Source organism: Anser brachyrhynchus (genome assembly GCF_964034855.1).
Source record: "Anser brachyrhynchus genome assembly, chromosome: 7".
NCBI classification, from domain to species: domain Eukaryota; kingdom Metazoa; phylum Chordata; class Aves; order Anseriformes; family Anatidae; genus Anser; species Anser brachyrhynchus.
The window spans coordinates 27,835,969-27,856,168 of NC_137701.1; the positions used below are offsets into that span (position 1 = coordinate 27,835,969).

General features: G+C 46.8%; 1 protein-coding gene across 11 annotated transcripts in view; it reads right to left on the bottom strand.

Annotated features, from left to right (window-relative positions):
• The window catches only part of GLI2 (GLI family zinc finger 2), a 399,847-nt gene that overhangs the window by 36,550 nt on the left and 343,097 nt on the right, over positions 1-20,200 (bottom strand). For all 11 annotated transcript variants that reach the window (XM_080600269.1, XM_080600274.1, XM_080600275.1 and 8 more), the window contains 2 exons: positions 5,190-5,392; positions 3,131-3,322 (listed from right to left, as the gene is read on the bottom strand). In XM_080600269.1, coding sequence (XP_080456395.1) covers positions 3,131-3,322; positions 5,190-5,392 — 395 coding nt within the window. The remainder of the gene's footprint in view (positions 1-3,130; positions 3,323-5,189; positions 5,393-20,200) is intronic.

Here is a 20,200-nt window from a genome sequence, read left to right on the forward strand (position 1 = left end):
TTACTTTTGCTTTGAAAACATAGGCTTTCTGGCAAATCGATATAAGACTGGATTCAAACTCTGCTCTTGGATTAAGAGTCCCTGCTTGGATGGACAGAATGAAACAGGCCAGCTACCCGTAGGGTTATTTAGTTTTCACTGTCACTGGCCTGAAGACCCAAGCAGCCTGGTGCGTAACACTGAGATTTGGTCTACTTTAGGGGTTTAACTATTGATGTAGCTGCACAGTAAAAAATCTGCAAGAGATGCAGCTGTGGATCACCCTTGCTCAGTTATTATTTAAACACTCTGACACATGGACAGTACCAACAGGCTCCAGCCAACACTGATGCCCTATTGCTTTCCTGACCCTACGCATCTGATACAGTGAAAAAACACAGACAAACTCAGAGTCACTGAGGGATTCTCCAAGAAGTGCTGCTAGAGCAACCAGAAGGGCCCAGCTGCATGGAAGAAAAACCATACTCAGTGTCTTAGACTCCCATGGACCTGCAGATGCTTGGAGGTGATGTGACACTGAATAGGCCTTTTTTTTTTTTTTTAAATGTGCTTATCTTCCTCTTTTGCTTTTGCAGGTGTCAGTGTTATCACAGATGTGCTGCATGTGGTCTAACAGGAGCTACCTGCATTTCAGCAACCAGCAAAATAACTCCTGTAAAGTTTGTAGATTCTGGGTCTCTCTGGGAAGAAAAGGGCTCTCTCAATAAGAGATGCTGTGAGGCAGTGACTCACTAGGTTTTTATGCATGCTACTGATATTCTTGTCTCAGAAAAACACCATAAGAGGATGCTTTATTAAATTATCTGTTCAACTATTTACTTAGTCCCCACTGATTTAAATTTTTGAAATAGCTTTCTAAAGAGAGAGGGATACTCCAGCTCGTCAGCCAGAATTTCAGAGCCATCCATTTTACTCTCTGCCTAATAATGAACAATTCTTTCTTCATGCTGACACTGGGCCTCCTTCATCAGACAGGCTGGTACACTGGGGATAACGGGTTAAGCCCACCCACAAAATACCAACCTAGGTAAGGTAGCCTGATGTCTCAGGATCCAGACTTGATGTTAGGAAACACTAGAATGGAAAACAGCAGCACTTAAATTCGTCTGACTTCAGCCATGCTTTTATATGCCTCTCTGGACCACAGCTGGTCACAGTACCTGCAGCAGCACCAACCGCAGGGGGAGTGAGGAAGGCTAAAGCAGAGCACTGCACGTGATCACAGCAGAAGCCCTCCCTGGGCTGATGGATAAAGCTGAATGCATAGACCAGAGACTGGCACTGGGCTGCTGCTCCTTCACATGTTCTTAAAAAGTAGCCTTCCGGTATCTCAGGTTGCCTACTCACGATGTACGAAAGTTTTTGTCTCACTCAGAGCACGCGAAGGCCCACAAAAAGCTTTCCAGTTACTGATCAGCAAAGCTTTACCGAAAGATCAAAATAAATGCTTGGTGAGCCCTGGCTTTCCAACGCGTAATGGTCACGAGCATGGCTGCATGAAATTGGGACCTTTGTTACGTGACTTACTCTAGAGCCATTTTCAGGAGAAGCCAAGCGGGAAGAGAGTCTTATGCCCAGGGGAATAGCTCGGATGACTTCAGATAAAGACTGATCTTCATCAAAACCTGAGAACAGGCATCTTGGTGTGCTGAACGTCAGCCTGCACTAGCACGAAAACAGTTGTGTTTGCTTCTCTTGCTGGCTGTTTATCTGGCACTTCAGTGAGGCACTGCCGGTCAGAGATGGACTAATAAGGAGGCAAGGAGGAAGGAGTCTTGTTCAAGAGCCTGAGGAGAACTTGGCAGAGCCCATTTGCACCCATCTGCTATAAGCACAGACTTTAACCCTTCAGATGGAAGACTGAGAGCAGCCTTACTGACTTGCTGTTTTGCAGCAGAGAAACCCTGAACGTATTTTGGATGTTAGAGGCAGGATGACATCAAGGAGCATGTGCTCTCCCTTTCAGCCTAGGATCCAGGGTTCCAATCAGTCTAGGAAGTGGCGGCAGAAAATGACTACTCAGGTAAAACTTTGGCAGCAGCTGCAGATGAGAATTTTTATTTTTTTTTTAAAGTTAGAAACATCCGAAGTCCCTATCACTGAACAGCCGGAGCAGCTTTTATCATTCTAAACCAGTCACTTTACGAAGCAGCAAGACCGCAAAGTCTTTCATCTTAAAAGCTCAACAACAGAAACTTTGAAGCGGTAATGAAATGATGCAGAACCCCACTCTAAAAATTATAATGGTCCACAAGCAAATCCAAAGGCAGCCCAGCAAACAGAAGCTGGGATCTGAAAGCTGAGCCAAGACTTCTCTTTCTTGCAGCAGAACTAATCCCCAAACTGCCCTCCAGAATATCTGTGTAACCCCAGTTTTTACAAGATATGGTATAAAGTGAAAGGAAAGAAATTTCTAGCGGCTCTAAAAGTCAGACGGACCTCAGATACTCTCCCACATAAACATTACCCATCACACCAGGGCAGCGGTCAGGCCGTGGGGGTGACTCAGCACTGCAGTCATTAACATCATTTATTTCTTCTTCGTTTAGCCATGAACCAGAACTTTCTGGGTTTCTAACGCCTGATACTAGTATAAATACAGCATTCCTGCAATTTTTTTTTCTCCCACAAAGTATGAACACAATCCTCGCCACCGTAGCTCCCTGTTAATGTACTTTTTCTCCTCGGGGGTTTTGTTTTACAGTCTCCAAACCCAGAGGAGGGTCCTGCTGTGCCAAGCACTGGGACAGAGGGAAGTGGCCAGCCCCTGTCCCAGACGCCGGCTGGACAAAATGTTGGGGCAGGCGGGCAGGATGGGGAGCTGGAGCTTGCCCCACAGCACGCAGTGGTTGCCCATGGGTAAGGCAGTGGGACAGCAGCATCGCCCTGTCTGCTGGACCAGCCCACCTCCTACCAATGCAGCAGCCCTTCCAAAAACACCTCGGTGCATGTATTTTAAATTAGGCATAATTTATATATAGGTGTATGGAACAAGGCGATGTTTCAAGCCAAAAATTATCCAGCAGCCCATGGGTTTCAGCAGGGCAGGGTGACCACGTAGAGCAACCTCCACCTGAAAGACAGCCCCATCCATCTGCCCCGAATTTCTGCGGCATGATCCACTACTCACCATCGACGGGGCTGAGGTACTCGTGGAGGTGTGCCGTGCTGGCTGCTCCCCCGCTCTGCATCAGGATGTCCCCGTAGGGGTTGGGGTGGCCGGCCATCAGCGTCATTTGGTGGTAGTAGTCTGCGGGGTTGGCTCCCGGCGGTGGTGGGGGCAGCCCGAAGAGGCCTCGCTCCTTCAGATGCTCGTGAGCCACTGCCGAAGCCGGGGGCGAGGAGGAGAACATGGGGAGAAGGTTCCCAGAGGACGTTAGACCTCGGCGCTGAGGCGGGCGGCCCCGTCCCCCCCCGCACCCCCCACCAGCCCTCTCCGCGCAGCCCCGCTCAGCGTGGCCGTGACGTGAGCTTGGGCGTGTTTCTGCGGACAAAAGAAACTAAGCTGGGGCCTCTGCATTCCTCCATTTCCGCAAATTTATAAACAATCTCTCGTTCCCCCTTCTAATAATCCTCCCGTTCGGACGCAGCCGTCGCCCCGGGGAGGGGGGAGAGGGCCCGGCCGCCGGCAGCAGTAACCCTGTCAGCATCCACATCCCTGCCTATTAGGAAGGAAAGACAAATGCAACCCAGTTCCCGATAGCGGTGCGAGGAAATTAAAGCCAAGGTCTAATGCATAGAGCTAGGTTTAGTGTCTGGCAGCCTAAAACTATTTTGGCTGCCAAAGACAATTATGCTCACTTTCTCCCAGCTGTAATTTTTCAAACCTGCCTCCCCACCCACTTGCCCCATTAACTTATTTACCGCGGCCTTATAAAAAAAAAAAAAAAGAAAGGAAAAGAAAAGAAAAGCAACCCAAAACACAATGCCTCTTTTTCATAGCAAATAACGAAACTGGTTTTGACGGGGGAGGACGGGACACAGTACACGCGTGGCAGCCATCATGCCTCTGCGCTGCCGGCGTCTGGGAACTCAGGCACTTGCCCTGGTGAGGCTGTGGAAAGGAAGCCCTCTACATCAAGATCACGTTTTGGGAGAGGGAAGGAGGCATAATGCATCTCTCCATCACTGCAGGAATGTGTTTTTTACCCACAGAAGATGGTTTAACGCTGCCAGACAGTAAACCAGGGCCTCGTTGCTCTCTGGTGTGTTTTGTTTGCCCCAGTGGTGGCTCAGGAGCTGAGAGACACTGGGATTTGCTGGGTGTGCAGTCTGATAAAGCAATTCTGGTGAAGTGAGTCACAGCTGGCACCTCCCCAAGTCAAAGAAGGGTCATGTTATAGTCAAACATGACATACACAGCAGCCCAAATTCACCATCAGTATAAAATAATGATGACCAAGGGAACTCACACAAATCTATCTCTGCTTTTAAAAAACAAGCTCTGAGGTCCTGGAGCCCTCCCAGGAAAGCTTTGCATTTTCCCCTTTCCCTGCTTGGCTATTTTTGTCCTGGACATGTGGAGCCAGTGCCCATGCTGACCCCACGTGTGGTCTGCCTGGGCTAGGTGGGTACTACCACCTCCACATGCTCTGAGCACCAGCTTCCCACACACCCTCGCCTTCTCCTGAGTACTTCAGCAGAGCAGCTCAAGAGCAAGGAGGAAGAGAGGCCCACTCCTTTGCCCTGGAGCCGTGCACGCCCCCGGACACAAAGCCAAGGGGAGACAACCCAGCCGTCATTGCCTCCTCTCTGCTGGGTCATTCACGGACACACCAGGCAGCCAGGACAACTGTGACCCTTCTAGAGGGGAGCAAGGCTCGTGGTAGAGACATCAGAACAGGAAAGCTCAGAAGAGAGCTGAGAGCGCTGCAGAAAGGAACATACTTTAAGCAAAATATTTATAATACGATCCAGTGGTAATAGCTATTCTCACGCTCTGCTTTCTCAGCGCAATGATGCAAAACAAATGTGTAGTTAAAGGGGAAGAAGAGGAAAAAAAAAAAGGAAAAGAAAGAGAGACAGCTTTCCCACTTCAGAGAGCAGCTGTGGAGCCCTCGCAGCTGTAAGTCCCTGGGTTGCAGGGAATTTCAGCGCTGGTGAGCGACAAGCGGCACAACACAGGCATCCCCGGTGGTGAACCCAGGACTGGCCGGGACAGGCAGGATGCGGTGGCGTGGGTCTCTTACCGTCGGCGGGGCTGAGGCCCCTGGCAGCGGAGATGACGGAGAGCGTGGGGCTGCCGTGGACGGAGCGGAGGTAGTGCTCCATGTGGGGCGTCACGTAGGGGTGCGGCGGGCTGAAGGGCGACTCGCCGGGCCCGGCGGGGTGCGGAGACAGGCGGATGAGGGAGATGTCGGAGATGACGGGGCTGCCGCTCAGGGGAGGAGGCCTGAGGAGGAAACAGAGAGAGGCTGTCACTCGCGGCCGCACTTCTCCCTCTGACCCTGCTGGGAGGAGGTTGAGAAGGGGGCTAAAAATCACCTGGTGCCCGGTGGCTCGCCCCGCCTGGGCTGCCTTGCTGAGGGGTGCAGGCTGTGTGGGGCCAGAGCAGCTCCTGGAGCCAGCCCCAGCCCCGACATGGGCAGGATGGGGACACGGGGACATCCATAGTGTCCACCCCGCCACCCAGCCACATGAGTGGATGCAGCTCGGCAGCCCTGACCGCTTAGCCCTCCCACCCGCGTCCATCAGGGCTTGCACAAACCCCCTTGACAGGTCGGCCCTACAGTTCAGAGGGCAAAAGTTCAGGAGAGGTTTTATTGCATGCTTTCTGGGGGCCACCACTGCTAAATGCCTCAGATCTTCCCCAGGCTAAATGTTACCTGAGAAAGGAGCCAGCAAACGCTGAGGATTCAGCAGGTAACAAAAAAAGTCAGAGGCTTTTTTCAGCACTTGAGCAGTTTTCACAGGGCGGGCAAAGACAGAAGAGAAATCAAGCAGATAACTCCCAGACACATCTATTCCAGTATCCTCCGTCCTCTTAACACAAACCGCAGAGGATGCGAGGAGGGGAAGAAAAAATTACAGGCCCTGACCTGAGAAGCAAAGAATCTGATCTAGACACCAAAACAGGCAGAGCTGCCATCAGGCCAAACGGCAGAGCTAAATCTGCTCTGCGTTAGCCTCCCCTGTACTGCCAGGCTGCTGGAAGCGGAGCTGCTTTGGAGTCGGACTCACGCTGGGGCCAGCGCTGGGCCCTGCCCGGGCGCCTCGGCAGGGCTGGGGGAGGTGGACGTGTGGCCGGTGGGACGGCACCCCAGGGACCAGGCACCACGTGGATCTGGCAGTCCTGGGGCAGGGATGTGGGACGCGGGCCGAGCTACGGGGTGGCATTACCAGTGTCCTGCCCTAAGAATATCCAAACCTGACGTTAGTGAGCAAATCCATCGCTGCGCACAGACAACCACAAGCGCGAGGGTCTGAGCAGTTCAGGCACGCCACCTGCACCTCAGGATGTCAGTCCCACCCTGCCTTATCAACAGCTCAGGTGCACTCTAATTTATTTATAATACTTGCATATCAACAAAACCACACAGAAACGTAATATAAGTTTTGCAGACTTATTCAGCAGTTTACGAGCGTGTTTGTCTTTGTTTGATCTTCTGTGTGTTTCTCTGTCTTTCTGATAAATTAGTAAACCTTGTGGTTTTTTGAACACTTTCTGCTGATGGGTAGTAAATTAAATGTCTTTTAAAATATTTATAGTTCAAAGTACTCTCCTGTAGCACTACACTGCGCGGCTCACTGGTGTGAAATACAAGGCAGTGAAACCGTATCAGATACAAAGCTCGGCGAGGGACTGGCGGCAATGCACAGCCGCCGGCACGCGCTCCTCGCACCGAGAGCTGGGTTTTGCCAGAGGAACACCCAGCGGGATCCAGCCTGTTTTCCTTCACGGCGCCGAAAGACAAACTTATGATGGCATCGCTATTTCAAGACCTCATAACCTCCCCACCTGCACCGCTCCAGCAGTTCGTTACCCAAATTACGGGGTGACGGAAGCCACCCTCGGAAAGGGCCGTCAGGAAGGCTGCAGCCACGGCCGGCGGGCTGCTTTCTGCTGAGGCTGCTCGTAACAGCGGCCGAGCACGGAGCCGACCGATTTATTTCTACCGGGGAGGAGGGAGAAGTGAATCAAAGCCTCTGTTCCAGATTTAGTTTCAATTCATTTCTAATAATCTCCACCGCCTCATCTGGAAAAAATGAAACGGGATTAAAAAAAATGATGTCATTAAGAAAACATCTGACTAATTTTTCTTCTGACGAAGACTTAATATAAGTGAGGGGGGGATGTAAATTAAAAGCAGCCCCAATCTTCCCTGGGCCACAGAGCCTGCCTTAATACATAAGCCATGAAAGAAGTTTTCTTACATATACAATAAGTTCCCTCTTTCATCAGTACTCACAGCTTCTCCCAAAAGGGTTGTGAACTTCTTTGATGCAGGCTTGAAACTATGTATTACCAGGTTTACGAGCCTTCGGAGCCTCCACTGATCAAACTGTGAGGCCGACATCTAAAATGTGTATAACAATATGAAGGGTTTGCTGTTCATTTTCCCCATGCTAAATTGGGCAGAAATGCTGGAGTCCCTCAGAACAGGAAAACTCCACCCTGGCCAAAAAGGTAACACTGGGAAAAAGATCAAGAATTCCCCCAAAACGCATGCAGCTGGAGACCCGGGCGGTATTTCAGGAGGAGGCTGGCCCTGCGCATGAAGACCAGGTTGGAGAGCAAGTTTGTCCTGACAGCTTTGCCTAAAGCCTCTCATTACCACATCTCCCCATCTGCGGGTCAGGATAGCTGTCCTCAGTCAGGTCTGGCTCCTGAAAGCCCTTTCAGATGGGGATCACCTCTTACTGTTGTACAAGTACAATTCCAGCAAAGCACATCCCAAAACAACGTGGCTTCTGGTAGCTGCCTACCAGGAATAGCTCACTTGGCTGGAGCCACAGCCTCCTCTGCCCCCAGATTCCCCAAAACTGGTCTTTCCCTCTCTTTCCAGTTGCCTCACTGGCATGATTCCTTATCTGACCCCCAGCCCTAGGCTGTGCCATCGCATCGGCACGCTGCCAACACACAGCGAGAGGCGGCCGGAGCCTCGCAGGGCTGCTCCTAGACAAAGGAGGAGCAAAGTGAGAGGGATCGGCTGCTGCTCTGTAGAAGCAGAGACATCCAGCCCAGTGCCTCGGCTCGTGGGGCTGCCCAGCCCCATGCCCCGAGCCCCTGCCCATGCCTCCTCAACCCATAAATCATCCCCCAAACGCCCCTGTGCCTGGGGAAGAGCTCCTGGCTCTGCTGAAGCCAGCGGTGTGAAAATCTTCTGCCTGCAGCGGGACAAGGGATTTCACCTGACCACGTGCATTTCTGAAGGAACTGGCATTCTGGTTTTCAAATAGGCTAAGGGAATTAGGTGTCCAAACGCCATTAAATTTAATGGGAGCCAGGGGCCTGTTTTCCCCGCGGCTGCGGCGAGAAGCCCAGGCTCTATAATTAATGCTCAGGACTTGTACAGCAAATTGCATCTCTGACGAAGTGCACGAGCCCTGATTCATTTCCCCACCCACCCAGAAGAGGCTCTCCCTTCCCTGCTCACTAACAGAGGGAGACACTGAGACTGGGGAGAAATTAGCTGGCCCCATCTAAGGGCTGCAGGGCGGTGCTGGAGGCAATGCACTCTGCTTAACGCTTTACAGAGCAAGTTTTCACTAAGGCAGTGGATAATGCTCCTCAGTGAGCATAAATGCTTACACTGTTTACCTGCAGTCATGAACCAGCCCTCCCAAAAACTCGTACAGGAGAGATGAGGCACCATCTCCCTGCTGCCACATGCAGGTCTGGAGCCTCCACAAGGGGTACCCGGCAATGAATGCAACAGTTAAAGAAGTTGCACATTTCTGAAATAATCTCCATCAGTTAAATAAAACTCAGAAAAATGGGGACAATTAAACGGCACTAATGTCCCATGACTAGTCCAAATTAATAGCTATGTGCCAAATGTATTCATTCAGCAGAAAACAAAGGGCTGAATACTTTTCCATATGCTTAATGGAATATGGACACTTGCAGGCAATTGTTTTGCTGTGCAATAAAAAACTGCATGCTGCTACACAGGAATGGAAGCTAGGAACAGAACTGCTTATGGGGGGAGTATCATAGTCTGGTAGAGTTTTGCTATAAGAAGAAAAAATCTTTTAAAGCCAGCTATCCCATCCAAACCCCACATAATAAATCCTTGCTTTTGTTTCATAACATAAATAGAACATCCTGGCTTGATTTTCACAAATGCTGTGTATCCAGAATACCACTCAAAGTCCGAAGGAGATGTAGGAGAGCCATACGGTTACCCCCGAAAGGGTCCACGCTTGTGGCAGACACTCTACATATGGGATTCCACAGCTTCATCCAGCAGGAAACCTACAGTACCCCAGCCGAACGGTTCAGTCTAAACAGCTCTCACTAGCCCCTTGACTTCACCTCTGTTTATTTCTGATTTAAAGTCCCTTACAGCAGGGAAGGGCGGGAGGTCGCGACACTTGCGCGGTACCCTCAGGATGAAACTCTACGAGGTCCCTCAAAACGAGGCACCTTTCAGAGGTCAGCCCTGGGCCACGACGATCAGATGCATGTGGCATTTGATCATTCACAAAAATTGCCCTCCTCCAGTTTTTTCCACTCGGAAAGCAGAGGATGCACAGGCTGCGGCGCACTGGGAGGACGGGGCATGGAGCTGCCCTGCAGCTGCCCCGACCTCCAGCGACTGCCCAAGAGCATGGGGCAGCCTGGTAATGATGCGATGGGGAATCAGTCCTGCTTCCCAGCTCTCCTGACACCGCATCAAGGTTATAATGATCTGATAAATTGACTTGATGCTCCAATACAGGGCTAGCAACTCAAAGACGCCAGCTTCTGTGTCCCACTAGGAAGATGGGGACCCAAGAGACATCACATGTATCTCCCAGCCTTCCTCTGCTGGGATTGCTCAGCACAAGTCATTTTATTTATTTTTCCTGTAATTTATCAGCTCTAAAATGGGATTAATACTTTTTTTTTTTTTTTTCATACCCACAAAGATGAACGTTATAGGAAATCAGGGCTACCTTAAGCAATTCAACAACGCTTTCACTTACAGTAAAGCCGGACAAAAATTCCTACAGCTTCTCTGCAGAAATTTAACAGGCATGCTTTGAGCAGTTCGTGTTTTCTCCTTTCCCCTCAAATATGGCTTTGAGGCATTGAAAGCATGAAAAAACAAAGAAGAAAAGATATTTTAACAGTGAGGGCAAGTTCCCATTAGAACAGTTTATAGAGGGAAGTGGTAAATTCAGTACTGCTGCAAGACTTTATGGCAAAACTAGATGTTTTTCTAAAAGATGGGCTCTCTAAATGTGTCACAAGGTTTGGAGTTTTAATAGTAGGAAAGACTAATTTCTCCCACTGTAGAAACGAAAAGGGAAATCCTATGCCCAGCATCACAGATGTCAGATCAGATAACTGTGGAAGCTACTTGGGGTCTTAACAGACACAAATCTCTGCATATAAAATCCTTTATTTGTGGATTTGTGATAAGGCATTGCTTTTAGAAGGTTTTAGGTCTATAAAAAATCCCACTAGGCATCTATTGGCAGTGGTAGTTGTCTAAATACCTTTAAAAATTACACCTCAAAGTCTCATCTTGTACCACTGAAGTCAAAGGAAACTCTGCCACTGATGGCAGGAGCAACAAGACCAGGCCTCTGATTCGTCGATCTCCGTTTTCCATCCACACCATGGAAACAGTATAGTAATCTATGGTGGGTCCAATTTCTTAATATATTTTTTTTCCATTCCCCAGAAAAAAGCATTCAAGACTTACTGCAACTTCTAGCCTGTGAGGTCAATTTAATATATTTGCTCCAGGTAAGAAGAAGAATTTTTTTTCTTTAGAAGTTAAGAAAAAGGCAGACAACTTTCATATTTCCTTTTGAAAGACCATTCTGTTTTCATACACACCTGACTGAATCATAAGTTAAACTACCTAGACGATATTTCAGCAATATATATTGAACCAAGAACAAACAGAACAAAAGATTTAATTCTACTTGATGTAACCGTATTACTATTTTTTATCAATGAAATCAAAAGTATTTTGGTTTGGAACTTGATTTTTTTTTTCCATCTAAGGTCCACCAAAAGTTAGCGATATTCTTGAGCTCACAGGTTGCTGGCAACCTTATTGGAACAAGGGAGCAAGGGTGGGAGCAGAAGTAATCCTGTACAGGAACCGGTCCTCACATTAGAAACTGTCCTAACTACATACGGTTTCTTATTCTATTTATGCAGCATTTAGCACAATGTGGGTCTAGCCTTGGCTGACACTTGTAGGCACAACTGCAACACAATAACAACAACAATAACAATATTTGCTTTTAAAATGGAAGAAAAATGCATATTTTTAATAAGTAAGGTTGCCCTCCATTATACAACACACAAAGAAGCAAGACATCAAAGGCAGAAATTAGAGTTGATATGGGACCTTCAAACCCAAATCAAATTAGTGTCTCGAGGAGAGATCTTTGATTTAAGCTTAATAGTGGTGATTTTTTCCTGGGTTGTTTTATACTTAATCAGCGACACAGCCCACTGTGCAGACATATGTTCCCAAAGCACATCAAAGCAAGTAAACATTCTGTTTCAGATCCTAATATCCTTTTTTATCCAATTATCTTACTTACATGATCTTTTAATTTAAGTTCTGAAAGCCCACCTTTTCACACAAGCTTTCCTTTAGCGATGGAGGTAGAAGGATGACCACCTCAGTTCTTGCGAGATACTCGCCAAAAAAAACCCAACACAATGAATAAATCAAAGCACGGTAGATGAGTCTCTAAGATAGTTTCTTGAGAGATTAATGATGAAAGCCTTCAGAGACGAAGCGTATTGTAAGAAGGGGAACTTCAAGGAAAGTAGCTGAGGGGGAGAGAGAGAAGGAAGGCGAGAGAAAAGGCATGAAAGAAAGCACGGATAAAAGTGCAAGAGCCAACAAAAGTAGTTCGGCAACAGACTGAAAGGAACGATGCAAACCTGGAGGTGTGTGAACTTCAGGTTAAAACCACCAGACGTGAGAACTTGATTCCAATAGTCACAAGATGTGAAGGCCAGGGTGTTAAAACACTGCGGGCTCAGGGTGGGGAAGGGATGAGGGCTGGGAAGCGGCTTTGGGGGTGTCAGGGGCAAGTGAGGTGGGAAGCAGTGAGGAATGAGATGGGGCAAGGTGGAGGCAGGGACCAGATACCGATGGCAGAGCTGAGCGGGAAGCTGAGGGGGATGTGAGGGGATGTCGCACTGGGGAGAGCGTGTGGGAAATGGGTGTTAGAAAGATGTGTCGGATGTGACACAGCCGTTTATCTGCATCTGACTGATTTCCCTTGGGACACATGGTGAGGGTATTAGCACTTTCGAGTGGATACTTTTGCTTGTAGCTGTGAAGACCCTGGGCTTGGGAAAACAAATGGGAAGTGATCCCCGTTTCGTGTCTTCTTCCCATGCTACTTTGGGTGGGGTTTTTCTGCTTTAAAAGAAATCAACGTTCAAGTGTGATGAGGGCTTAACATTTAAAAGACTACCCCTATAGTACTTCTGAGAAGTCCCCTTCCATGTTATGCCAGCACCAACCTGTCACGGAGATGGTGAGTCAATAGCAGCAACGCCGCAGCTGCGGAGCTCATGAAGAGTCAAGCAAGCCATAGAAAATGCTTATTCATTCATTACATTTTAAATCTGCCTTGGCTCCGTACCCGTCATATCCCAGAAAAGCAAAGAAGGACCATTCCTCTTCATCATGACTGTAATACAATCAACTGGCTGCAGCATTACTCCAGCCAATGTTAACTAACGGAGCCTATGTCAGACATCTATAATTTCATGTTAACAAATCAGGTAGACTCTTGCATTTCCTGGTACCTTGAATGCCCAAGAAGCTCATAACTTTTCTTTATATGCAAAATGTCACAGAAAGGGCAAACAATGTTATGCCAGAAGACCATAGCCAAATCACTTGGTTGGAATGTGCTGTAAATCATGGGGTGAATGGAAAATGAATCTTTGTTCCAGGGCAGTGTCTTCCAGCATTAATGTTGCTGCTAATACCCTCCTTTTCTATTGGGAATGTTTTCTTCCCATAATCCAAGGTCTTTAAATCCTATAACTAAGCAAGACACCAAGGAAGGAAAACGTACACCCAACTAATTATAAAAAGCCAGAAATTTCTTATCCTCTCTTCTGAAGTAGAAGGGAAAACCATTGGAGTTCATGCCTCAGAAAGATGCAATGCTTGCCCTAAGCAGCAACAAGCTGTTGTAACCAACTGGAAGTGACCAGAAAAATGTGGTTGACAAAGGGGAACAAAAATGAACAGGAACAGGTACAGCACGGATCTCTACAAAACCTTTTTAGACACAGCAGTAAGAGGAGCTCTGTAGGTACAGGTGACTGTGATAGCCACACAGAAACACACCTCACACGCACGTATGCACATCCCAAATATGCTGCTGGTGTGCTGCAGGTACCTGCCTCTGGTGCATCACAGCACAAAGAAGTAAAAGACACACATTCCAATAATAGCAAAGCTTTGGGTTGGAGCTCGACAGGTTTTCTGTAGGAATTAATTTTATTGGCATTTGACACATTTTAAACAGCAACAGCACTCACAGAAACCTCAAAAGGGAAATATTCCTGAACAATATATAATAAATACATTGATTTCTAATAATAACCATCTGCCCTAAATCTTCTTGCTGACAGGTTTAGTTGGACCAAAGGCCCCTTTCACATCTACTTCGTGACAGTTCCCATCACTACATAAAGACTTTGAAGTGCCCTAACGCGCAGTAAAATGCGAGATAACCTACCAAACTGTCAATATTTCTTCACTTCTAAAAGGAAATGCTAATGGCACTCGAAGAGCTCAAGATGTAATGTAAGATCTGATCCAACGGGCTGGCTGATCTAACCATCCTTTCCTTTGCTACAAGGATGCTGAACAGCAAGCAATTACATGCTGAAGAGCAGAACTAGGTAAAAGTTTTTCACTGATAACATGACTGCAGGGAGAAAAGCCTTTTTATTCCTAACGAGCTTTTCTCTTAGAAATGTCTTGAGCTTTCTGTGCAGAGCAAGAATTAACAATATACTTACTCTTCCATTTTATTTTCTTCTTTTCAACCTACCACTTTTTTTTTTTTTTTAGATCATTAGAAAAAAAGTAAAGCAGAATGAAACATGGATGTTTTAAAAATCTGGACAATGTTCAGCAGTTAATTTTCCATATGGAAAGGATGAACACAAATAATTCAGAGAAAGCAGAATCTCTCTCCAACTGACTGTGATAAACACCTGGCATTTCTCTACCAGTTCTAGCATGCAGTGTAACGCTGAGGACGGCTCTACTGCAAGGGAAAAGAAATGTGATAAACCAAAGCCTGGTCCTCTGGTAAAACCCTCACACTGCTAGCAGAACTGTACAACTCCTACAGACTTCAAAGGAGCCAGGCTGCCCCCGCAAACCAGCCCGTGATAAGAAGGAATGAGGTGTTTTATATCACCGACCACGTACAACCCAAAAATCCTTTTGCTCCATTTGTGTCATTCTCTGCTGCTGCTCTCCAGTTCACCAATGACAAAAGAAAATCTAACATATTTATCGGGTAAGAAATAGGGTGCCGATGTTCCCCTGCTATTTACTGCTGAAGACTTAACACTCGTGCTTTTCAACCTGTGCTCTGCAAAACCCTTGGGAATCACAAAGAACTCCTATAGGTGCTGTGAAATACAACAAAAAGCCCTGCAAGCCTCCTGTCATTGAGGCTAAATTCACTCCACCGTGTTTGACAACCCTGCTGGAAAATTTTTAGGGAGGCCACAGATCGTAATAGCTTGAAAAGCCCTTGTTGACCTTGTGCTCCTCCCAATCAATAAAAATCGCATTGGTGGCATTTGCAGGGCAAACACCCTCCACCACCCAGTCCACCCAACAGCCACCGAAGCCATCTAGCACCAGAGCACACATGATTTAGGCACCTCTGCTACGCCAGCACGGAGGTAAGCCTGTCTGCCGAAGTCAGCGGCGCTATATACCTACTGTCACACCTCCCTCCTGCCGCCAGCAGCTCACCACCACGCAAGGGGAGACCTGCGGGCCTCATCTTTCATTCTCTTATCTCATGCAGCTATTCCTTATGCAGACACATTTCTGTATACAAATCCCATTATACTTGACCCTCGGTTCACCCTGTTTCCATTACAACGCTGTAGACTCAACCAGACTTGCTCCAGTGCCAACTCTGTGCTGTCATTCCTTGCGCAGAGTGGTAATAAAGAAATCACTGTTTTAAGCTGACAAAGAACAGATTTCTTACTAAGTAAACACTGATGTTTTGGTAGGGAAATTAAGTTATAAAATTGTGTCTACAAAGGGAGACCATACAGATGGAGTTTGTTAAGAGACAGCAATACAGTCAACAGTGGTTAATTCAATTGCCTGCTACTTATCAGATTTTTTTTTAAAGGCTTATCCAGCTTTTGCAAATGCAAATGCAGGAAAACATTTCAAAGAGTCATCGCTGTCTTCACTGGGGAATGATACACGCACGCACACGGCTTTTCGAGGCGGAAGAGCCCGCCCTCGCGCATCCGCTGCGGTTGTGGCAGGGACCAGTGGATGGTAGGAGAGGACAGCTGAGCACAGCACAGCTCATCGCTGTGCCACCACATTCCAGAGATGTGCCTTGCTTCCCCCAGTCACTGCTCTCACCTGCCTTTCTACATGCCTGGTGCCCCACACCAATTTTAGATGCCCCAAACCTTCCTTCAGCTCTCTCAAAAACAAGGCACTAAGCTCAGCTGGGAAAAGACAGGGAATTCAGTATCCGCAGTCTTCAGCTGAGCCTTAAATGAGCCCGCCACAACCTTAGATGTCACATCTGATTCCCAAAGGACTCTCTTTGGAAAAAGCCCCGGGCTGACTCCAGGTCACTGAAGCTGCTTCTCTCCTAAATGCAGCAATGGCAGAGGCACAGCCACCCTTTAACCTTGTGTGGAAATTGCAGCTGGGTTTTGGGGTGCTGCCTGCAAAACAGGGTTTGTTTTTACAGCATCAGAGCTTGCAAATGCCCCCAGACATCCTCCTCTTGCTAGCAGCTCTGGTGACAGCCCATGCTGATGGACTGCAGCACAAGGAGGAGGTTCCTCATCACTCCACAAACCTCAAAGACCTCCTCTCTTGTATCTCACTGAACAACAGGTTATGTTCCTGCTACAGCACCTAAGTGACAAGACGGATGAGACCTCCAGCCCTGATTCTACCCGCTCTACCAAGCCCTTGAACCACAAAGAGCTGAGGAAAAGGCAGAGGTGTTATTTGCACAGCTGACTGCAGGTGCCCAACTCACACGGCATGCCCATTGCTTTCCAAACAGCAGCCAAAAGTCTGTCTGGCATGATACTATAGGTACTCTGAATATAACCTCACTCCTCACTTTTGGAGACGGTTTAAAGTGACTAGAGAATTGTGGTATTTTTTTTTTCTACATTTTATCTAGAAGGATAGAGAAAATGATATATTTTTTGCATAGGATAAAGATCACTATGGGATTCGCTGTGGAGCATGATGTAAAGTCTCAGGCAAGCCAAAGGGTGTTAACATTATGTGCCCTTTAAGTGATGCACTTAGTCTAAGCAAGATGTGCTGAGGCTGGAACTGTGTAAATACACTGATTTTATTAATAAAAGGTAAAAATGACTTTCTTAAGAAGAGATATTGCTGGGTAATTAAGTCACCAACTATTGATTCTATTTAAAATTCAAGTGAAGGGATATTAAAGATACTCATATTTTAATGAAAACATTTGCAATGGCTTTAATAATTCAGCACAAAATTTTATTTTAACATTTCTCTCCAGTTGTGGAAAAGCCAAACACAGGGCCATTGTACCGCGGTCTGGGAATGAGACAACATAACTGCTCAGGTGCAGTGGATTACTTAACTTATTTAGACAACACCGATCAACTAACTAACCCTGGAAATCAAGACTATGCTGAAATCCCAGCAGTGAGCTTTTCCATGTGGCAGCAGCTCTTGAAAATCCCATTAGTCCTCCCTTAGCACCTCTAAGTCTCTTTTGTGGCCCACATTGCTTTCAGTGGGGTGTGAGCTCCTACGTATGTTCAGTGTGGAAGCTGGCTGCTGATGGGAGCGGGATGTCTAAATACCGCAGGCTCTGAGTTTAGTTTGAAAATAGGAATTAAGGACCTGCACTTTGTATGTTTTGGGTTTTGTTTTAGTTGCATTTTATGCGTAATTTGCTAAAATAAGCGAAAAACTTAACACATGACAGTAAAGAGGGTTTTTAAAAATGTTTTACCATTTAAATAGTCTATAGCATCATTAGTAACCAAGAAAATTCAACTGTCCAGAAAAGAACCTCTAATATTAACAATTCCCTTTATGTGCATCACATTATAATGCAAGTTTTAAAGCTGTTCATAATGTAATGGCAAAATAATTACTCTTGCTCAGCACCGCAGTACACATTTGGTACTCATGAATGCTGTAAGGATTAATACAACCATTGATGCTGGCTGTAAAGGAGCTTGTAGCCAATAAAAAGGGTACAAGAAGGCACAGTTCATTTTCTAAACTGAAGTATCTGAGGGACTGAGGAAGCTCAAGTCGAGCTGTAAGGACCTGTGGGTAGGAAATCAAATTTTAATTACACAAGTACCACTTCAAAGATCTCATTCTGCTGTTCAATGAAGCAGGCTGAAAGTCCAACAAGCCAAAAATGAACAACAAATGCAGCCCACGCTTTTGTACCCATAGATTTTTACTGGCTTATTTGACAAATTCTTGCAACACTCCCAACAATGCCAGATTCCCTGGCAGCACAATCTCTATCTTTTAGCCTCCAAGAAGAGCTTCTGTAAGACTCCAGTTTCACTTCAATTTCTAGCACCCCTGTGTCGAGAAGATGTGCTCCCAGACTCTGAAGGCTATTTCATTTGAAACTCAAATGCAATCAGCGGAGTGCAGACCACGATGCACTGTAGGCAGGGAGATTATCTTTCAGTGTAGCTTTCACCCATTGTGAATGATAGTGGATGGAAGAGATTAACACTGAGACTGCACACACACAAACACACGTACACACAAGTCCTTTCTGCCCTGTAAGCTCACAGATTGCAGCAGCTTTGCTGGTGAATGTGTGAACCACAAAATTGCCCTGCCTGGGAGAAAAGCCACCAATGAACACAGAGCCAGTAGGGTTGGGGTTGGGTTTATAAAAGGCAAAGCAATGAAATCAATCACAGCAACCAGAATCTGGATAAAGGCCAGTTTGGCAACACAGTCAAAAACCAAATGAAGGGATAGGAAACCACTGAATCCAGCGGAAGTTTATGGGGAGAAAGCAAGACCTGCCTTTCAGCACAAGGCACCTCGAGGAATTTTCTGTCCCTCAATTTGCGCCGTTCACTCAGAGTCACCTTGGGACAGGTCACTCACCCAATACACTGCACCGGTTTGACATACGTGAAGCAACGCAATGTCTGTGTGCAAACCAAGCCCAAGTCTCTGCTCAGCATCTGTTCTTATCAAAAACCGTCACATGCTTCAACAGAAATGCAACCCCTCCTCCGCAGATATCAAGCATGGAGAAACCAGGCTGATAGGATCCTGAGTTCCATCAGCACATCAGGACCTGAAGGGAAAGAAGCTACAGCTCACAGTGCTCTTACCTTCTTCACATTTGGCAGAAGCCAGCTCTTTGAAAAACAAACAAACAACGCTTTGAAGAGTTTCTTATTCTTGCGGTAACACTCGCCTCGGCACTGACAGGATTCAAACCAGACGCGGTTGAGGGGAATCTGGAGTCGTACCAGGTTTAGATCTCACATGCCAAGAGAGGTCAAGACCCAGCCAAGCCTTGAATAGATGACTTGCAAAGAAAATCCCAGGACACGGAGGAAGTGGTGTTGGTGGGAGAGAGCCTTCCCCTCTGACTCACTAGGCAATGCCATGTGACGATGCTCTGGTGAGGAACATGGAGCGGCTGTCATTCCTATCCACCAGAGCCCCAAAGTCCAGCGTATTTGTCCTCAGCAAGGGTCCCACGGGACTCTTAAAAAGACATGGGTTGCAAAATATCTAAGTTGGCTCAATTCCATTTTATTCTCTTACATTCTGGTCATCTCATCATCTGCCCTGAGGGAAGGTTTGAACTTTCCTGACCTAACTCGAAGTTTGGTTTGGTTATGTGTGTGTGTACAACTTCTTTTCCAAAGATGGCTGGAAATTTAGTTGGAGTTTGAAAGTCTTTTTTATTCAAGTGAATAAAGTGGTTTGGGATCTGCCAACACTGATTTCACCATGATCAGTTCTCTATTTAGAGACTTTTACTGGGAATAATTTACAAACAGGTAAGAGCTATATTGAAGCATTCAGCTGGACAAAACTTTGCAGATACATTGCTTTTCATTGGTTCTTGGCATTACTTCTTACACAGAAACAGTTGGGCTGGAGGACTATGGAAAAAGCTACAAATAACTTCCATATAATTTCTCCCCTGGGAGCTAACTTCAATATTCTTCTCACTGGTCTACATTTATTAGAGTCCACCCTGACCTGGCCCCTGCTGCATACTAACTCTCGTGCTGTACCATGGCTCAACCCAAGATGCCATCACAAACTGAGTGCCTTGTGACCCGGGTAAAACAGCAGCAAAGACCTCATTTCAGTTCCTTCCAAGGAACAGAAAACACCCATGGCTCCTTGAGAGTCTTTTTGAACATGGTACCATCGTGGCCAGGCTCCTCCAAGTCGTCTGGTTTGACACCAGCCCCGGGATCCCAGTGATGATGCTGGACTCACAGCAATGTTACGTGGAAGTAACCGTGGAGCTGTAGTCCCTCGTCATTAGACCTTGACTTCTACTTTGCCAAAATTATCTAGAGAAACATTACTGAAGTGAAGCTCTTTATAAGAATACCAACAAATAATCCATTACTGTAACAGGTCTGAAGTCAGCTGCCAAATCTATATTGTCACATGAAAAATCTCTAATATTAACTATTTTTTCAGCAGGACTACACGGGGCAGGGGGTTTAGTAAAGATTTCTATTTTATAGCATCTTCAGAAGAATGCCTCTATCCAGGACAGTATGTGA